General features: G+C 40.7%; 2 protein-coding genes across 3 annotated transcripts in view; one reads left to right on the forward strand and one right to left on the reverse strand.

The window, feature by feature from the left end:
* Nucleotides 1-2,120, reverse strand: part of SMPX (small muscle protein X-linked) — a 41,613-nt gene extending 39,493 nt beyond the window's left edge. The window contains exon 1 of the mRNA XM_058799978.1: nt 1,993-2,120. The gene's annotated coding sequence lies outside the window, so the exon portion shown is untranslated. The remainder of the gene's footprint in view (nt 1-1,992) is intronic.
* A 10,667-nt stretch (nt 2,121-12,787) lies between these two features.
* The window catches only part of MBTPS2 (membrane bound transcription factor peptidase, site 2), a 40,496-nt gene continuing 33,860 nt past the window's right edge, over nt 12,788-19,423 (forward strand). For both annotated transcript variants that reach the window (XR_009274391.1, XM_058799874.1), the window contains exons 1-2: nt 12,788-12,926; nt 17,793-17,941. Coding sequence is in view for 1 of the 2 variants with exons in the window: in XM_058799874.1 (XP_058655857.1) it covers nt 12,852-12,926; nt 17,793-17,941 (224 nt within the window). In the remaining variant the exon portion in view is untranslated. The remainder of the gene's footprint in view (nt 12,927-17,792; nt 17,942-19,423) is intronic.

A 19,423-nucleotide genomic window follows, 5' to 3' on the forward strand; every position in this document is an offset into this window, starting at 1 on the left:
ACTAGACTCTATCTCCTTTAGTTTTGAAAATCTTTCTTAGGCATATAAATAACTGTTCCATTGATCAGTGACTGTATTCCAAAAAAACCACAAAATAATTCCCCAACGGACTGGGAAGATAGAAGTCACAATACAGAATGTTTAATTAATTTTTAATCAAATTCCCATCTTTCTAATCCGAATGAAAAATGGAAACAAAAGCACATTTAAAAATGTTTAAATAACATTTTGTTTAATTAAACATTTTGAAGCACAGTGGATCTACTTCCCAAAACACTGTCACAAAGAAATTCTTGCCAAGATGTACTTCATCTTGCATGCCTGTGCATTGCAGAAACACCCATACACACCTCTTGGGGCACTTAGAGATAAATGGCAAGGATTTACCCTGAACCTCAGCTCTGAAACAAGCCCAGCATTAGTGCTCCTCAGCGAGGTGCTCTGGGTTCACAAGCAGCCAGTGCTGGAAATTACTGCAATCAGACACCGGTGCCTAAAGAGGGATGGATGATACAATTGTGTAGGACTGCTTTTGGAGGAGGTGATTTTCCTAGCAGACCGTGCTGTCCTCATTACCGCCACAGAAATCAGGACAACAGCACACTACTGAGTAAAAATAGATCTCTGGCTCTTTCCCCTTCCCTCCCTTCCCTGAATTTCCTTACAGAGCAATACTGACCATCAATCACAGGAAAATAAGCCTTAGATTACACAAGCATCCATTACAGAAGTGATAAGTTAATTTTTATCAATTCCTTTGCTCTTTCACCACGTGTCTCAGAGAGAGACAGTCAAGAGTGCTGCACTGATTGTATTATTTCTGGTATTCCAATCAGCTCTGCAAACTTGAAAAAAATCCCACTTCACCCTCATTTCTACAGCAGGATTTAACATCTCTGGCAGGCAGAGAAATGCAGACACGCAGCCTGTATTCCCTGGTGTCTTTTTGGCCTCCCCACACCTTACCTTTTACCTTTTATGGGCTGCATGCTGAGCCAAACTTAGAAAGCAGTGGCAGCATTAGTTCAATTTGGAGCTGGTTTATGGCAACCTTCCCTTGCAAATTCCCTCGCTTTGCAGTGAAGTACTCACGAGCAGGACTACTTGTGAAATACAGGACTATTGCAGGGGAATAAATGAGTGTTTTGAAGGAAAACTTTGTAAAACAAAGGAACCTATCTTCTGTCTCTCTGCTAAAAATAATTTCTGACAGAGCTGCAGTAAGATAATAAGCTGATTTATTCAATTTGCTTTAAATACGATATCATAATGCCATCTTTTGTAATGCACACAAGAGATGTACAGTAGCACACAGACAACAGCAAGAGCCCTCCCCCTGCCCCAACTGGAAGCTGTCCTCTCCCCCCACTGCATGCACAGCATCAAGCACAACGGGCATTTTGGAGACAGAACTGCAGTGTATTATCTTATTAAAAGACTTTGACAGGAACTACATGACTGTGAGACCCAAGCAATTTAATGAAAGAAGAGAAACCCCTACTCTGCAGCTTTCAGCCTGTTACACAAAAACTTATTACAAGCTCTGGGCAAATGTGGTCACATTTTCCGTAATACATACACAATAATCTGTGTTACAGCTGACTGTTAGGCTTAGTGAAAGAAACCTCTTAGATCAAAACCATAATATTTCACTAACTATAATAAACATACAGAAAACAATAGCCTTCTGCCTATCTACTACAATATTCAAACTCATACACAATTCTTATGAGTCATGAGGTATTTAAGTGACTTTTATTTTAAATTTTTAGATCCCCACAGACTATGAAGTAATAGCGATCTGCTCTGAATACTCTGATGCACTGCATGAGACATTAAAATAGGCAGAAAACCACAACTATTGTAGTAAACACAGCAATTCCTAAAGAGTTTTCATGAGGGTCTTTCAAGATTTTAATTGACCCCTTCAAGAGTAGCTAACTTATTTACTTATATAAAAAAAGTTCCAAACCGTCAAGTGAGTATGCACACCTCCTTTTGATGCTGAAAGAGGTACCTTCTTCTACCAGCTGAGGTATTGACTGTGACCCTTTTAATGTGTCTGAAATAGCTCCGATGCTTTCAGCCTGGACGGCACTGAGTGCTGCTCCAGGCTGGAGTGGGACTCGGCAGAGAAGCAAAGTGTAAAAGGGAATTCCTGTCATAGCTTCCAGTTGTTCTTCCTAAAAATAGAGTTTGATTCACCCTGTAACTTGGTCCCCTGTGACACTTGACCATGGTAAAAGCAGGGCTCAACTGTCAAGCAGGAGGTGTTGAAGGAACACACCTTTAGGTCCTTTTTCTGCCCTCCCTCTCCCTGTCATTCCAGGCTTTTCCTAAGTGCCAGGCATACAGCAGTAGCAGGTAACACAGAAACTCCTCCCACAGCATTTGGGGCAGTGTGTGCCTCCCTATGCCACACTGCAGAAGGAAATAATTATGGAGACGTAATTATGAAGAAGTCACCTCAGAGGAGCTATCTAGGGGAGGTGAATGGTGATCAACATGACCATATTGCTGCTGCTTTGGGAGCAAACTCACCCAGCAGCTGCCCTGGGGTGTTAGCAGAGCCTTCCCCCTGCAGGACAGCCCTGCTCACCAGGGAGGACTCCTGAGCCTACGAGGCCACAGTGACCAGCTGCTGAGCCTGTGGGCATGGGGATGAAGAAAAGCCAAAGGAGGAGTGTGTATGTGAGAGAGAGAGACAGAGTTGTTATAGCTCATGAGTGAAGTAAAACATTACATAACTAAGCTCATGCTGGCTGGAGTATTGTCTTAGTGAGGGCTACTGATGGAGCTCTCACAGCAAGTCATGTGTGGGGCATATCCTCAGGTTTCCACTTGCAGAAGTGCAAATTCCTGGTCATCTGTGCATCTTCACAAGAATGAATTTCACTCTTCCTCACTCCTCTGCTGTACCTGATCTCCAGTGGACCCACAACAGTAATGGTGACAAGAGCTGTGTCATTATGGGTAATGACTGTCAAGGATCTCCCTTGAGTTTAACTCATTTGACCAATAACTCTTTTAATTTCAAGTATCTGAAATACAAAGGTGGCCAAGCAGGCTGCTTCATTAAGCCTGTGACTCACTCTCCACTGCCCTCTTTCCCAAAAATGTTGTCATCTGGAAGCTGATAAAGCTGATGACTTGCTCTGGGAGATTGCTGACTACCTACAGCCACTCCCTTCCCAAGCAGCCACGAGAAGATGAATGACACAGAAACAGGCACACAACCAGGACATGCATTTGTGTAAAGCAGGACTGATGCGCGTACGCACAGCCATCAGCTCGTTCCACAGAGACCTCCATTCCTCAGGTAGGCTGATGCCTGTTATGCCTGTTGCCAAAGATTTTGAGGCAGGAGAGGACTACTGCACTTGAAACGTGGTGGGGTTCCCAAGAGGGCTCACAAAGCTGCTCCTTGGCCAGAACAGAGCAGTCTGCAGTCAGTTGAAGGCCCTGCCTCCCAGGTGGTTGAGACCACATTAAAACAAAGCCAGACTCAGGTAAGTGACTTTACATACATCTTCTGAAGGTTCATATTTACCACAAAAGTACCAGAAGGCAATGGAAGAGGGAATACATTTTTGTAACACGGTCCTGTACATTAACTTATTTCAATTTATATTACAATAGTAATATTACAAACTAGCTCTTGAACATATAGTTCTTTCTTCCATGTGTCATTAATTAAGCAAAGGTAGACCATTGTTTGGAGTTTATAATTTCTTCATTTTGCAAATATGCCTAAGAAATATCAGCTCAACAATGTTCCCTTCAATAAATTTTCATAGCAGTGACAAGTAATTTAGTAGTCTTAGTGAAGTGTAAACAAGAAAAGAGTCTGTCACCAACCTAACATCCAGTAACTATCACTACACCTGAACTATATTAAATTGTGAGGATAAAAGGAGTAAACTTAAATCTTATCACTAATATCAGAAAATGCAGATCTGAGTAAATTTTTAAGGGAAAAATAGTCACTCAGCATTATTTTGCAGCATATCATTGCCTTTGAATACCCTCTGGGATGCACAACCCCATGACTTGCAGAGTCATCTGGTAAATGCATAAAGCAGATGAATTAGCAAGTAAATAAGGAGGCATATGCGCATTTCACATGATGGATTCAGTGTCTGGCAAGTTAGGGCCCTGTACATTGACACACATGGCATAAAATTATTATGTCTTGTGTATAGAGATCCAAAAGATATAGTAGAAATGCATTTATTTGAAGTGTAAAATCCCAATATAGTTAAAAATAGACTGTTGTGGCATAGCTAGAAGCTTGTCTAATTAATATGCTTCCTGGCACAACTTACTAGTTTTGAAAGTGAAGTTGATGGTTAACAGAAATGTGTATGTGTCTTACTTCTCCACTGAGATATTTCACTGCATAATGTCAGAACTGTTTTTTAAAGCTGTCACTACTTAATACATTTACGTAAATGTTTTGCTTTTTGAGAAACCTCATGAGCATAGATAAAACTTCCTGAGCATGCCAAAAGAACTTATTTTTCTATTGTAGTCCACAATGTTTCAGTGTAATGCAAACAGTGTAATACAGTTGAAAGTGCAAGTCCATACATAAGAAGTCCCAACCTCAGTTCACTTGAAATAAGACTTCTTTAAAGTAAAAAGTTAAAAAATACATTTCTGGAGTTTTGCTTCAAATTACAGATCTTTAGAAATGCAAAATTTTGCTTCTCTGTCTTAATCTTAGCTCCATAAATTACAGTTTATTATCAGGGAAGAATAGTGGGCCGATGATATTATGTATTTGGCTAATTAATTCCTATCTTTACCTTCATTTGAATTTTTTATGAAGAATACGCAAACTAAAGTTGCTGTGTAACTAGTATAACTATTCTCCTCATTCAACACACCAAAATTACTGGTCAAGATGTAAAAATAAGAAACTTGCTATGAGACAGATTTATCAGAGGAATTATGCAGAGGATCCTGAAAAAAATCCCAGACTCATCATCCATTTTTTAAGTCACTCTGGTTTGATTTGTATTTTTGGGCTCTTTCTCCTTAGTAAAGATGCATCCAGGTAGTAATGACTTAGCACATAGACTTGATGGAAGGCAGAGAATTTTAGCAATGGTACCCAGTCACACGCAGTCAGAACTACAGAAATTTAAAATATGTGGAGCTATCAGTTTTACCAGGCATCACAAACAATTCCTATGCTTGATTTCAACAGAAAGCAACTTTGAATCATAGACTGCAGAAAGAGTATCAAACCTCAGTGATTTTGTCAGAAAAAATATTGTTTGAGGAGGTATCATCTACTGGTTGTATATGCCTTCCTATTTTGCCCAATCTCTATTTCTTAATATCAAGAAAAAAATCAAGCACTTGCTCTTGAGTTTCTACTTGTACAGTTATGCCAACAACAATAACAGTAATTTATTTAAATAATGAATGGCATAAAATAGCATGCAAAAATGTTTGCTGCTATCTAGTAGGCAAGAATTCAATACAAAACATATTTAAATTAGCTGATTTTGTTTCTGTGGCATTTCTGGGCTACTAAATATTAATTCAACTCCTGCACACTCTCTTTTCCACAGAAAAGTATGATGATTATTATCACAGACTGTTCCATAGAGAAATAATTAGTCTTGTATTAAGGAGATGGTCTCATTAAAGGCTCGCAGTGACCTTGTTCTGAATTCCAGAATTACAGCATCATTAATGGTGTTGTTAGCATCATCTACCAAATTATATTAAGTTCTGAAAACTGCCTTATGAATGCAACCCACACAAATTCTAGAACATCATAGCTTTGACCACTATTAACCAAAAGCCATATTCTCTGTTGCTTGGTATTGTTTAAAATTTCTAGTTATCCAAATGTTTTCAGTAACCAAAAGATGATGATGATGAGATGATGATGATGATGATGATGATGATGATGATGTACAAGCAACAAATTTGTTTCCACTTTTCTTCTGGTAAATTTTAACCAGTATATCTGGCAAAGCTGGTAGCATAAGAAAGAGAAAGGCTAATGGCAGATTTTGAATATGAAATTTAAATTACATGCTGATTTTTGTAAACATCCTGTCTACTGTAATGATTCAGGATTATTTGGAAAAGAAACCAAAAACATGACACTGCCCCATCAGATACTGTTCTCAGCAAGCATTTTGACAAAACAGGAACTACTAAATTACTGTTGAGACTTTCAACAGAGAGACTATTAATTGTTTTCACAAATCAGGATAATTCAAGTAAGCATCTACTATCTTTCTCAATCCCATCACACACGTATTTGATGATGCCCCTCCCCATCAGTTGATCATATCAGCTGTGCACTATTAGATCTTTATTCAGATTAAGACCTTACCTGACTGCAGCAGGGAGTTTTGCTGTTGACTCAGTACAGAGATATATATGAGAACTAGGTACAGATGTACCAGAGGACTTAGGAACTCAGCACCACAGAAAGTACCTTATTTATCTGCTGTGATAAAGCATGACAAAAAACTGCAGCTATGGTCCCTCTGTGAGTGCAATCATCTGCAGTCCAACAAAAAGAACAATGACTAAATTCTCCTGATTTCTCATCTGAATGGCATATTGAGAGGAAAGAAATACATGTTTGGGACATTAAAAATCTGTCTGGTAGAAAGATGCACCCAGAACAAGATGAGGAAATGGGCTGGAGGAAACAGAATTTCAAGGACTGTATAAATAAATTCATGCCTTTAGATAAAAAGTTACCAAACTCAAGTACAACTGCACCAACCTGCTGAATTGTATGTGATTTATCAGTTGCTATCTTTGGTTTGTACCTGTTGGACAGAAAATAAAAGATGAAAATAATTAAATCGTGGGTGTGAAGATTTTAAGTGTTTGAATCAATATCAGGACACTAAGCTTAGTTCTCAAGAGTCATTAGGAAAAAATCCTTACCTTGTCACACCTGTTGTGAAAAACTAGAGCATTAAGAATGATTGCTTTCCATGGTGAAGATATGAATAAATCTACTAGCCATACCTATCTATGAAGTAGTCAAACATGATCTCTATTTATAACTTTTATTTTATTGAATCAAATCTGCTACAGAAACATTTTTCAATTATCTGACCTCCTGCCATACAAATATTGCAATGTTCAAAGAGAAATTGCCAAAAGAATTCAGTGTTGGCACAGGAAGACAAATCCTCCAGCTGCTCCACTGGGCAATGATGTTTTCCAATACAATATCAAATCTCTAGAATCAAAAAGTGTTTCTCTTAAGAAATTACACAAAGTATTTTATAAAATCTTCACATCTTACTTTACACCCATGTGAATTAGAGTTGTGGACAGGCAGTATCTTCTATAAAAATAGCCTGGAAAAAGAAACTATGTTTAGCTGTTTCACTCCATCTCCTGTGGCTGCACAACACAGCTCTTTAAAGTACAGTTCAGTTCTCACGATCTGGAGCTAAAAGTGATGCTTGAAAATCATTTGTCTTGGAAATTACTTTTGAGAACCACAGGCTGCTCTGGGTTCCTGCGCCCACCAGCTACTGGTGAGGTAGCTGGTGGGCACAGGAACTGGTAGCTACTGGTGACTATACTCTGACTAGAGTCTCCACGAAGATGTTCCCTGTTTTACTGCAGCCAGCTCTCAAATTATTTGTTTTCATTAGTACGAAAGGAAATGCTCTTAGCTTAGGCTCCTAACACAAATGGTCTGTGTAAGGCAAACCCACAGTTTTGTCATGGGGAGTTCACAGGTGCTCTGGCTGACAAGAGGCAGAGTGGATTTGTAGTACTGGGACACCAGTTAAAATTAGTTATCCACTGTGTGCAGTGCTATGTAATCACAAAGCTGCTCCCCTCTGTCCTTGAGGTAGAACAAAGCCAGTGCTGGTTTAACTGAGTGCTGTGCTGCCTGATGAAGCAATTCAGGAGCTGCTTCAGCCATCAGTGATAGTTCTGGGGATATCCTCACTGATCCATCCTGTGCAAGACATTCCTATTGTTCAGAACAGCCAAGTATCACATATGCACAGATTAATCCAGACTGGATGGGGCCCTGAGCAACCTGGCACAGGGGGAGGTGTGCCTGCCCATGGTGGGGGACTAGAACTGGATGGTTTTAAGGTCCCTCCCAACCCAACCTAATCTATGCTTCTAAAAATGTTTCAGGCTTTAACGGTCTATGAAATTATGAACTACAGACTACTTTGTCTCAAACTCTTACCTCACTTTGAATTGCTAATGCTAAGGGCATTTCTTTCCCTTTCCCTTTCCCTTTCCCTTTCCCTTTCCCTTTCCCTTTCCCTTTCCCTTTCCCTTTCCCTTTCCCTTTCCCTTTCCCTTTCCCTTTCTCTTTCTCTTTCCCTTTCTCTTTCCCTTCCCTTCCCTTTTGAGGTTCAAAGTTGATAGGTCTAAAGCTATCAGGTGCATTTATTTCAGGTTACAGTAGGCATGAAATAATACCTGTTAGACAGAAACTATTCAATTTATTTTGCATTCTGCAGTAGAATAGGGGATTGTGTCCATAGGAACTTCGCAGGTACTTTAAAGCAAAAAAAATCCCTCAAACCTTGAAACAATTTTTTGATATTATGCCCTTTTATGGTCTCCTTCTTCACTGACTAAGCCTTTTATTTCCTGTAATTTAGGTAAACTCACTTTCATGGATAGACTTTTAAATCTGTAAAGGGCTCCCAACATAAGAGCTAACGCTGAACAGCTGTTCTCCAGGAGATTTTCCTCATGTTTAACTTCTAAATTTTTACAGAGGATGCAAGCATGACTATAATCTAAAAATGGGTAGCACAAGCCTGAAACTAGTATTTTTATGGAACTGCATTCTAGAATAAAATTCAAGCCACATCTCTCAAGTTCCTCCATTTCCTTTGCTTTTCTTTGATACTTATTTCTCCTTGGAATGCAACAGCTTTGGAGGACCCTCTCTTAGATGTAATTCCAGCTGAGATTTGCCTAACAGAGTAAACACAGAGAGGTAAATGCTGCAAACTCACAGCAGATAAGAAAAACCTATCATTTGTTTTGCCATAGATCAACACTGTAAGACAACTGGTGAAAAGGCATGTACAACTATTATTTTTTGCATCATAATCTAGTAAAGGCATATTTCTAGAACACTTGTGCTTTACCTATGTTTTCATGTGAATAGTGATTTAAGAACAAATTTCATTTGTTTTAAGAATCAAAATCACACCTTTCCAAAAATACCAAGTATTTTTGGTAACCAGGTTAAATACTGCAAACAAATTCTGAGCCTTAACAGAGTATTTTGACCTCATTTCTATTTAAATAAAGCAAGACTGTTTTATACTGTAATTGGAACATAAAAAACACGCAAACCAATAAAATAGTGTAACATCCTGCTATTATCTGTTTTAAGCAGAGCAAAGATGATTTTTTTTATTTTCTTGTTTGGATTTCAGTTTAAAATATCACACATATCACCTATCTTCATAATTCCCACTACTTGAGTTTCTCCATATCTTGAGAGTTTTTTATACAATAATATTAGTAAGGTAATGAAACCAATTTTCCTTCATACTTTCACAACCAATGCTACACATCTCTGTAATGTGCCAGTCTCTGTATGTCTTGTCCTGTGTCTCAGATTTCGTCTTTATTCTGACTCTTTATTTCCTCCAGAAGCAATCTCCTAACCTGCAGAAGTGCTAAATGGACCATCTATTTCATCTTTTCCCACGGATTTCTTCTTTCATGCATTCTAGTCTGTACTTTAAATTCTCAGGTAGGCTTGGAGGCTCATTCTGGAAACATTGCTGCACTCTGTGAAAGCACCCCTTCACTTTGAGTTACAGAGGCACATAAACACTTGCAGAACCACATTTCATCCCAGCAGTCCTTTGCTGTCCTTAGCTCATCTCTATGCACAACAATCTAGAGATGAAAACTACTCAGAATATATCTAATATCCCATTTTCTTTCCCTGAGGCTCAAACACTTATCCAATCAATTCATGTTCTGATTGTAGTATCTTCAAACTGGTAAAATTCACAACCTCTCCTTGACAAAATCAACATCTTAGCTGATTTTAGGTCTGAGCTTCTGATGAACTGCAATTGGGTACAATTTCCCTGAAGCCCTGCAAACCCCTCTAACTTAGGAGTTTTTGATAGTGCTGCTCAGGCTAGTTTTACTTTTCATTATGCAACATGTCTTCTATGGTAATATCTGAATAATCACATATCTCCTTCAATAACAGATCAAAGTTGAAGATATTAATTATTAGACATATTGTTAATTAATCTCAAGATAAACTTATTTACTATGTGTAGAAAAAGATGCCTATGATATTAAATCACTAATTGAACTTGAATATCTTAATTACTGTATTATTAACAGATTCTATTTCGTATTTACTTGATTAATTATATTTAATCAGTAGTATTGTTTATGAGAGAATTTTTTTCCTGTCTAAGCTTTTTGCATGGACTTAGATATTCTTGTGTGATGACTGATGTTTAACTTTTTCCAGCATTCTTTTATACTTGCCCTGTTGAGGTCCAGCCTTGCCCTCCCCTGAGCACCCCTGAGCTGTGGCTGCTGACAGTGTGACAGCTGAAGGGCTCTGAACAGCGTGGGGACACCGTGCACTCCCATGGTGACTGCAGGGCACTCTGCTCTGGCCCCTGCTTCAGCTCCATCCCAGCTCTAAGCACAACCAAGCAGGGGGAGAATGTGTATCAGAGTCTGTGCTACCTCCCGAACCATTCTAAAGCGGGAATCTTTAATCCTGAATACCTTTGCTTTAAAATACAACCACTCTGTGTAACACAGTCCACAGCAATTTAACTCCATGGGAACAAGGATAAACTTTGCCTCTCTGCCTTGGGCAAAACACCTGCTCAAGTTACCCAAGTCAGAACTGGGGCTGGCAGCTCACTCAGAACTGATGGAACTGTTCATCCATCTTCTGCATTTTAGAAAATTCTTATTTTTGTTTTCTTGAGATAAACTTTCCAGCAGTAAAATACAGACTGTGTATTTTATTTTCATTCCTTTTTTAGTTGCACTTCCAATTTCCATAAAAACTTAATAAAATTCAAGTCTGTATTTTTATGGTACACTAACTGAATGTAGAAGCAAAAATAAAATAATGTTACAAAACCTGGTCACCAACTGGTTTATTTAAACATGTCCATTTTAGTTTGCTTTATTTCAGTGAGGATATGACACTAGGAAAAGTACTTGTGTTCACAACTGTTTGAATACAATTCCACTCCATTGCTTCTGGAGACCACCACTGGTTTACAGTCTGTATATTTATGTTAAATTCATGTTGGTCTATGGAACAACTTGAGTTTTCAATCAATAAGGTGTAGAATAAATCATATTTACATAATTTCTCAATGATTTGATAAATTTGTTAGACTGGGAACCAATGCAGAAAAAAATCATCAGATCTCAATATGCTGTTACTGTCTGTAAGTCCTTTTAGATGCTGGGGACATCCCAAAGTCATCGATGTCAGTGCATAAACTCAAATTCAGCTGCATGCAGGGCTGGATACACTTCCTGTAATTCTTCAGCTTTTATGTCCAAACGAAGTTCTTTCCAACCTTCTCAAAAGGCATCAGTCAACACGGACGGCTTCCATCAAAAAGTAGGGTTGTTAGAATGATGGAAAATCTAAACGTAAGGGGCAGATAAGCCCCGAGCTGAGATGAAAGACAAAGGAATTGAGGAAACAGAACAAGTGAAAGCCAGCATGCACTACTGGCATCAGCTCCTGCTCTGTGCCCACAAATGCCAACGCTGAGGCTGCCCAGGGCTGTTTTCTCTCACTTGCTCTGCAAGTCAAACACTGTAAATAACAAACACCTCCTCCTCCTTTGCTTAGTGTTTTAATGTAATGCCACACGGTATGGAATATCACTTTGGTTAATGTGGGTCAGCTGTCCCAGTAGTATCCTCTCCCAGGACCTTGCCCACTGACAGGGACAATGTCGCAGGGACAGCGCAGATGCCGTGCACACCCCGGAGCGTCACCAACACCTCCGCAGGCACCGATGCAAAGCCGTGAGGGAAAGTGAGCTCCGTGTCAGCCTGACCCAACACAGGCACAGGGCCCGAGAACTGGCACTGAGCGCGGCCTGGGAAGGAAACTCGCGGCCAGGAAGCATCTGCTTAAAAGCCGCGCTCCCAGGCAGCCGCACAGAATGATTCTGTTGTGCATCGAGGCCGGTGCTAAATTTGTGACAGAACGCCAGCGGTTAAAGCGAACCCCGTTACTCTCTCGTTTCTGAAGCGTTTCCTCAATGCGCTTTCATCTTGCCACCACAAAAGTCTCCCGCGCAGTCTCCTGATCGCTGCCAGTGGAGCCTCTCAGAAGAACCCACTGGAGCAGGCAGGTGAGGGAAATTTAACCAGAGGAGGGGCAACGGCCCTCAGCGCCCCGGCGCCCTCAGCCCCACGAGGAGGGGGAAACGCCACGACGGCCTCAACCCCAGCCCCGCGGAGCCCTCAGGCAGTCCCGACCCCGCCCCTCAGCCCCGGCCCCGCCTCTCGGCCCCGCGGCGCCCTCAGGCAGTCCCGACCCCGCCCCTCCGCCCCGGCCCCGCCCCTCGGCCCCGCGGAGCCCCCAGGCAGTCCCGACCCCGCCCCTCAGCCCCGGCCCCGCCCCTCGGCCCTCCCGCCCCACTGCGCACGCGCGCCGCCCTAACGCCCCGAGCGCTGCCCTGCGCCCCGGCCTGTGACGTCATGCCGCCACCTGCCCTCGCTCTACGCGCTACCCGGAAGCGTCCGCCCGGGCAGCAGAGCCGGTGGGAGAAAGGTTCCGGGCCGGTTGGGTTCCGGGGCTGCCGCGCTGAGGCGCGGCGCGGCCCGCGATGATCCCGGTGCCGGTGGTGGTGACCGTGCTGGGCGGCTGGTGCGCCGTGTACCTGGCGGACACGCTGCTCAAGGTGAGGGCCGAGGGCGCAGAGCCGGACGGGGCCGGGAGGAGGCGGCGGCAGCCCCGTTCCTCCCGCGCCGGGCGGCCCCGGCCCCGCTGCCGAGCCCGGGCTGGCGGAGCGGCCACGGCCGGGCCGGGCCCGCTGCGCCCCGCGGGCTCTGAGGCGATCCCGGGCCCCGGAGCCCCTCCCGCTCCGCAGCCGGGCCCGCCAGGCCCCGCTCCGTTCCCCCGGGGCTGCGCTCCGAACGCCGCCCGGGACAGTGCACGGGCTCCGGTCTGTGCTAAGGGACCGGAGCCGCGGAAAGTTGGGGAAAACAGCATTTAATAGATTGCCTAAGCGGCTCCGTGGCAGCTTAACGGGGTGTCTGGAGTTTATTATTAACTAAACCTAACATACAACCTTGTAAGTCTGCGGTATGTGCCTTATAATGATGATTTTCCTAAAAAATGTAAAAAGCGATGCATATTTATTTCTTTTGAATGTCTTTAGTTCTACTGGAGAAAATTTGAGACAGAACTGCATACAAATACTTTTTTTTAAGAAATAAACTTTGCTTCTCGGAGAGTATTAGGAGAGTCATCCTTTTCCTTCTGATATAGAGGAGAAGTTTTAAAAAGAAAATACACCAAGACATCATTTGTTATATCTGGGATGCAGCTGTGCATTGCTCAAGTTTCATTAAGTGGTGTGGCATTGTTTTGGGTTTGTTTTTTTTTTACAGATTCAGAGGTATGATTTCTAAGATATGACCAAAATTGCAAAGAATGTATACAAAGTAGGCTGTGTGCTGGTTAAATATGAGGGAAAATGAAATGAGGGGTTTGATCTGTAATTCTTAATTTTACAGTCCAGGGGCTGCATCTGTTAATGCCAAGGCAGATAAAGCTTAGTGATATGAAAGTACAAAATGTGCATTTTGTCACTTCTGTAAAATACAGGAAGAAATACAAGAAAATTCAGGTGCTTAGAAAACTTGGAAAAGTGTCTCCCCCTGCAGCTAATTGGAGAGCAAATGTAGCTCTGTTAGTGATGAAAGCTGATAATTGCAAAATACAGTCTATACAATAATGACAATAACAAATACAGTCATTTACCTGAAGACTTCTCAAATTTTCTTGCAGCAAGTCTATGTTAAGTATTAAAAAAACAAAACAAAACAGCATTGTTTTGAAACACATGAGGTTAGCCAGGTACCAGAGGAACGTGCTCTGACTGAAGGTCAGCCAGGAGGCTGCTGCTTCTCTTTTGGCAGCAGATTTGTGCCTGGTGGAGACTCCTGGGCTGTGAAGCAAGAACTGAGCTCAGGTGCCAGACCTGTTGTGCCATGGTGCTGAGACCATTTGCATCTCTGAGACTCTGAAGATCTCTTTCTGCATTAGACCATAAAATCATTTATTAGACAATAAAATTACTTCTGTAAATAAGGAGAGCCCCTGCATTTCTTGCAGCAGCAAGGGAAGGAAAAAAAAAAGAAACAAACTCTGCACTGGAGCCTACTTAATGCCTGGTTTATGTTGATAAAGAAGTGGGGATGCCTAGAATTCTATAGCAAGCATGAGAATCCAGCAGTTAAATTTTAATTCTGATCTTTTAACTAAAAGTTGACCTAGGTTATTAATCCTGAGGAATTATGTGGGAGCTGTTGAGTTTCGGTGGTAGATTTCCTGTACATCTCAGTTGTAAGTTTCACTGTGAGTACCACAGCTGAAATAGAATTTGGATTAAATAACCAGATTTATATCATTAGAAAGCTCAGGTTGCTTATTTTCCTGCTGGTACTGTAAATCCCCACCACAGTCACAACCCAAGGCTGCCAGCAACCACAGCAACATTGTACTGTTTAATTAATTGTACTGTTTGAATCTCAAATCACTTTCAGTGTAATTACACCAAGAGGATGTACAGAGCATGAGTGAAAAATAGCATAGGAGCACTTTTCTGTGTGTGATCCTGTTGATATTTTTGGCAAGAGCAGGATGTGTGCTGTAACTTGCAGTTAATGTTTATTCTGTAAACCTGTTCAATGTGCAATATTTCTTTGCTCAATTTGTTCCCTTACTGGTTTTGTTGAGATTTTAACTATTTTAATTTGGCAGTCTCACTCCTAGACTACAATATAGAAAGTAAAACTGAGTATAATGTATTTTTTCCCAGCTAAATCCACATTTTATAATATTCCTAGAACTAAAAGATAAATTTGTGTCAAGAAACTAAAGCTATGCCAAATCAAGCTGGAATTTTGGATGTTAAGTCCCCCTTGTTGCCTGTCCTTGTACCACTGCTGCCACCAACATTTTCATTGAAGCCTGAATTCTGTAAGAGGGACTCGCTCAGACCCCTAAATTCCTTCTCCCCAGCATCCTAAGTCTTCACATTCCATTTTGCCTGAAGGATCAGGAGTGAGTGAAGTGCAGGAGGTTGTCCCTCCTTCTGCTGTGGGAAATAAAGGATGCATTAGACACGTTCAGTCAAGGTTGGTTCTCATTTTTTAAGGTCAGGAAGCTGAAATGATTGAGAGCTCCTGAGCAGATTCTGCCAGCAGAGAAGGATGTTAAGGACTCCTGCTTGCTGGCAGGTTCCTGTGGAGCTCCTGGGGTGTTTAGCAGGTGTCCAGCATTTTAAAGGCTGCATAAATAAATAAGTGCTGCTTTTATAGTAAAACTAATCTAACAAAGACCTCTTAGATCTCAAAGAAGCAGGGCCAACTCTGTGTGAAGCAGCTTGAAATGAAACAAGGGCATGAGGGTGTTTGTTTAATGTGGTGATCCCACTGGGATCAGGACAGAAGGAGCAAAAATTTGCAAAGAGCTTTTTAAGTTATTTTGCAAAAGTTTGCAGCCATTTAGTGATTATGAATAACATTTACACAACTGGTGAGGAAAATACAAAAGGAAAAGTTTTGGTACCTTTCTTTTCCACATTTGACAGCTGTATGGTCAGTGATTCCATATTCCTCATGGAAAACTTTATACTTGTTTGTCTTGCTAGGACAGTGGGGCTGTGATGTTGGAATGAATTCAAAGGGATGAATTTGTGGCAATTCTAGGGAAAAAAAGTGGGGTTTGCATGAGATAGTAGGAGCACATTTTCAAGTGTCTAATCAGTGTATCTGATTAACTTTATTAGAATAATGTATTTGGGTTGTTCTGAGGTTTTTTTGACTGTGTGAATGAATAGGACTTTTTTTTTAAATTCACAGAAGACAGTTTCTCACATCAGGGGTTCTTAATGATATATATATTTTTGTTCTTAATTATCTGGTAGATTATGTGAGGTCTTTTTCTTTGTTTCCTTGGCTTATGTATCACTAATTGTGTACAAATCCAATCATCTTTTTGATCTCCTCTGTTAAAATTAGCAAAAGCTGATGTGATTGTGAGCACTAAACTTAATGTTGCCATGGGGAGTGAGTGGTGTTGATGGGAGTGCATTACAGTGAAAATTTCTATTGGTGCCCTCAGCTGACAGAACGAAAATGTGGCTGAAATCAGTAGGGTGAAGAAGAAGGAAATTATACAGAAATATATAGGCAGAAAGGATAAATGGTGTAATAGGTGATATGTGAACAATGGCTTAAGTAAATGGGTCTCACAGCTGAGCAAATTTGTTATTTGAAATAAACTTTTAAGTCTTCAATATTTAATTCATTTGACAAAATGAGAAAATCTGACAAAATGAGAAGTGTGCAGTATGAGATCCTCAACCCCCAGCACCACTGTGGTGCAGGGCAGGAGGAATGCAAGGAATTGGCAAGTTCTAAGTTTGTTCAAAGGACCACAGACAAGAGCCAGAAACTGTGGAGTTCCTTGTCGGGGAGAGAAGGGAGCCTGTTGTGAACTACACACTTGGATGTCTTCAGTAGGTGCTGCTGCTTGTGGGGATCCTTGGGAACAGTGCTCCACTTCAGACAGCTCCAAAGACTTGTCTGGATGTTATCAGAGACACTCCTGCCTTGGGAGCTGCCCAATGTCAGAAGGCTCAAAGCTCATCTGTGCTTTTCCTGGGCTCCGAGTTCCTCCAAGGAAAGCATTCCTTCATCTGGGAATGACACAAGCTTCCATGAAGCAAGTGACTAAAGCCTATTGAGAATGCAAGCACCATAAAGTAAAGTTAGCAGTTGCAAAACCCATGTCTATAATTCCAGATAATGCTGCAGATGGGTATTCATAGGTCACATTAATAGGTCACATCTCTCATCAAGAGAAATCTTTGGAACTACTAGAAGTACCTTGAAATGCTGGAAAGTTACCATAGTGAAACTGCTATTGCAATACAGGTTGATAATTTTAAATTTCTTGTGGTGTTTTGTCAGCCTGATCAGATATTCCAGACCTCCTTTAGGCATAGTGTTTGTGTTTGAAAAATAGACCCTGTTTTTGTCCTTACTAGCAGGTATCTGCAATAGTGAGCCATATCTCATCTATATTAGAAAGTTTTTTTCAGCTGGAGACAAAGAAGCATTTTTCATTATTGTAATTTTTAAAATGTTTATTGGAATATAATTGCATGTTGAAAGACTACCATCAACAGTCTCTAGTGTTCTAACCAGAAGGTAGAACTACTGAAAGGGGTTTAACACTAGGAAAGGTGATGCAAGACCTTGTTTGTCAGATAACTGGATACCCAGTCTCTCTCCCAAACCTACAATTGTTGGAAATAACATCAAAACAGTGACATAACTTTTATGACATTACATGTGACATAACTTTTTCACATTACAAGTCACACCTATATGTCAAAATGTAAGTAAGGTGTAGGACATCTACTTGAAATTCTATATCTGTTTTCATACAAACAGATCACATTTGCTGCTTGGTCACATTACAAAATCTTCCCAGAATGTTTTGGTCAAGCTGCTTTTCTGTTGTTTTGCAGTCCTCCAACTCTCTGAAGGCGTCCTACGAGGACTGGCTGCTGACGTGCGGCCTGAGCGTCTCTCCCTTCCACCTGCGCTGGCAAACCGCGCTCTTCAACCGCCAGTTCTACAGCTGGGGCAGATGGAAACCCAAATTCCTCTACTTATGGTACCAGTTCAGCCTCTTTTCTTTTCATCAGAGTCAACAGTTGAACCACGTTGGTGCCTTTCAGCATTAGAAGGGCAGTGGGTAGACATGGATATTTTAGTAGGCTAATGATAAAACCAATTGGAGTGGTTGCTCTAAGCCAGTATAAGTATTTAACCTCTTCTAAAAAATACATAAATGTAATACAAGTTGCATATTGAGCTGCTATAAAACCAGAAATCCTTAAACTATTTTTATCTGTGGTTTGAAGTATGCATAGTTCTGAAGAGTACAGCTGTTACATGCAATACTGCATACAGAAGTAGGTCTGAAGGTGTTTGCTCAGATCCTAGGTCATTCCCAAAGCTGTAGACTTAGCTCTCCCACTCACTAGAATTTACAAAGTATTCAGGGCCAGCTCTGTACCTGTAGTTAATAACTGCCCAGACATTCAGCAATGATACCTGCTCAGGAGCATTTTGCTTACCTTCTGTCTTTTATCTGCCTACATCTTTCCATGCAAAGGTTGCAGAGTCCTGGGAATGGGTAGATAGTAGGGTGGTCTAATATGGGTGCTCCTGGACTGGTTTAGAAAACTATTCTTCAATTGCCTCCATAGCATTACTTTGTATCTGAAAATATAAAATGAGTAAGGTTTGAATTTCTTTTCATTTCCTGTATTGCTACCCTCAGTGAGAGAGTAATAAAAGAGAGGTCTGCTTCAAATTGGTTTCTCTAGTATGTAATGATTTTGTAATAATCAGTCTGAAATAGCTCTATATCAATTACAGTTTTTAATGTGTATAATTTATTACAGTATAATGTTTCCACTAGTCTCTTTAATTAACATTACAAGTACATGTTGCTTAAAATAAATCTACTAATTCCCAGTGAGCTTCATTAAGGCTGATAAGAGAACAGTTGAGCTGTTATGAGAAGAGGAAGGATTGGTAGTGAGGTGTATGTACTGGATTTACATCATGGAAGTTTTTTTTTGTTAGAAAAAAAGAGTTATCACATCCTTCAGCTATAGGACAGTGTAAAATAAGAATAATAATATTAATGCTGAATAAAAATTTGTCATTAAGTGGAGTGACATGAATTGAAATTATTTTCAAAATTGATTTTAATGAAAAATTGGTGAGAAGAACAATGTAGCTTAAGAAATCGGTGTTAATGTGGTCTTGCAGTTGTACTTTTTAGTTACTCTTTAAAAAAGATTGAGTCTCATTTATTGTTCTTTAGCCCATTTTATTGTTTGTGAGAATGCTGCAAAATGTACAAAAGAAGCTTATATATATAAGTGCATTAGCTGCCCCATAATTTGATCCAGGTCTCTAAATATGTGATGCTGTTGTGCAACATGGCCAATTATGCATTGTTAGTTAAGTTTCTATATTCTTATAAACTTATATATTCATTGCTACAGGCAAGTTACATGTATTGGGTAACAGAATAAAAGTATTTGAAAGTTGATCAGGATTAAACAAGGATAATATAAGG

The sequence above is a fragment of the Ammospiza caudacuta genome, chromosome 2 (genome assembly GCF_027887145.1).
Source record: "Ammospiza caudacuta isolate bAmmCau1 chromosome 2, bAmmCau1.pri, whole genome shotgun sequence".
Lineage (NCBI taxonomy): Eukaryota > Metazoa > Chordata > Aves > Passeriformes > Passerellidae > Ammospiza > Ammospiza caudacuta.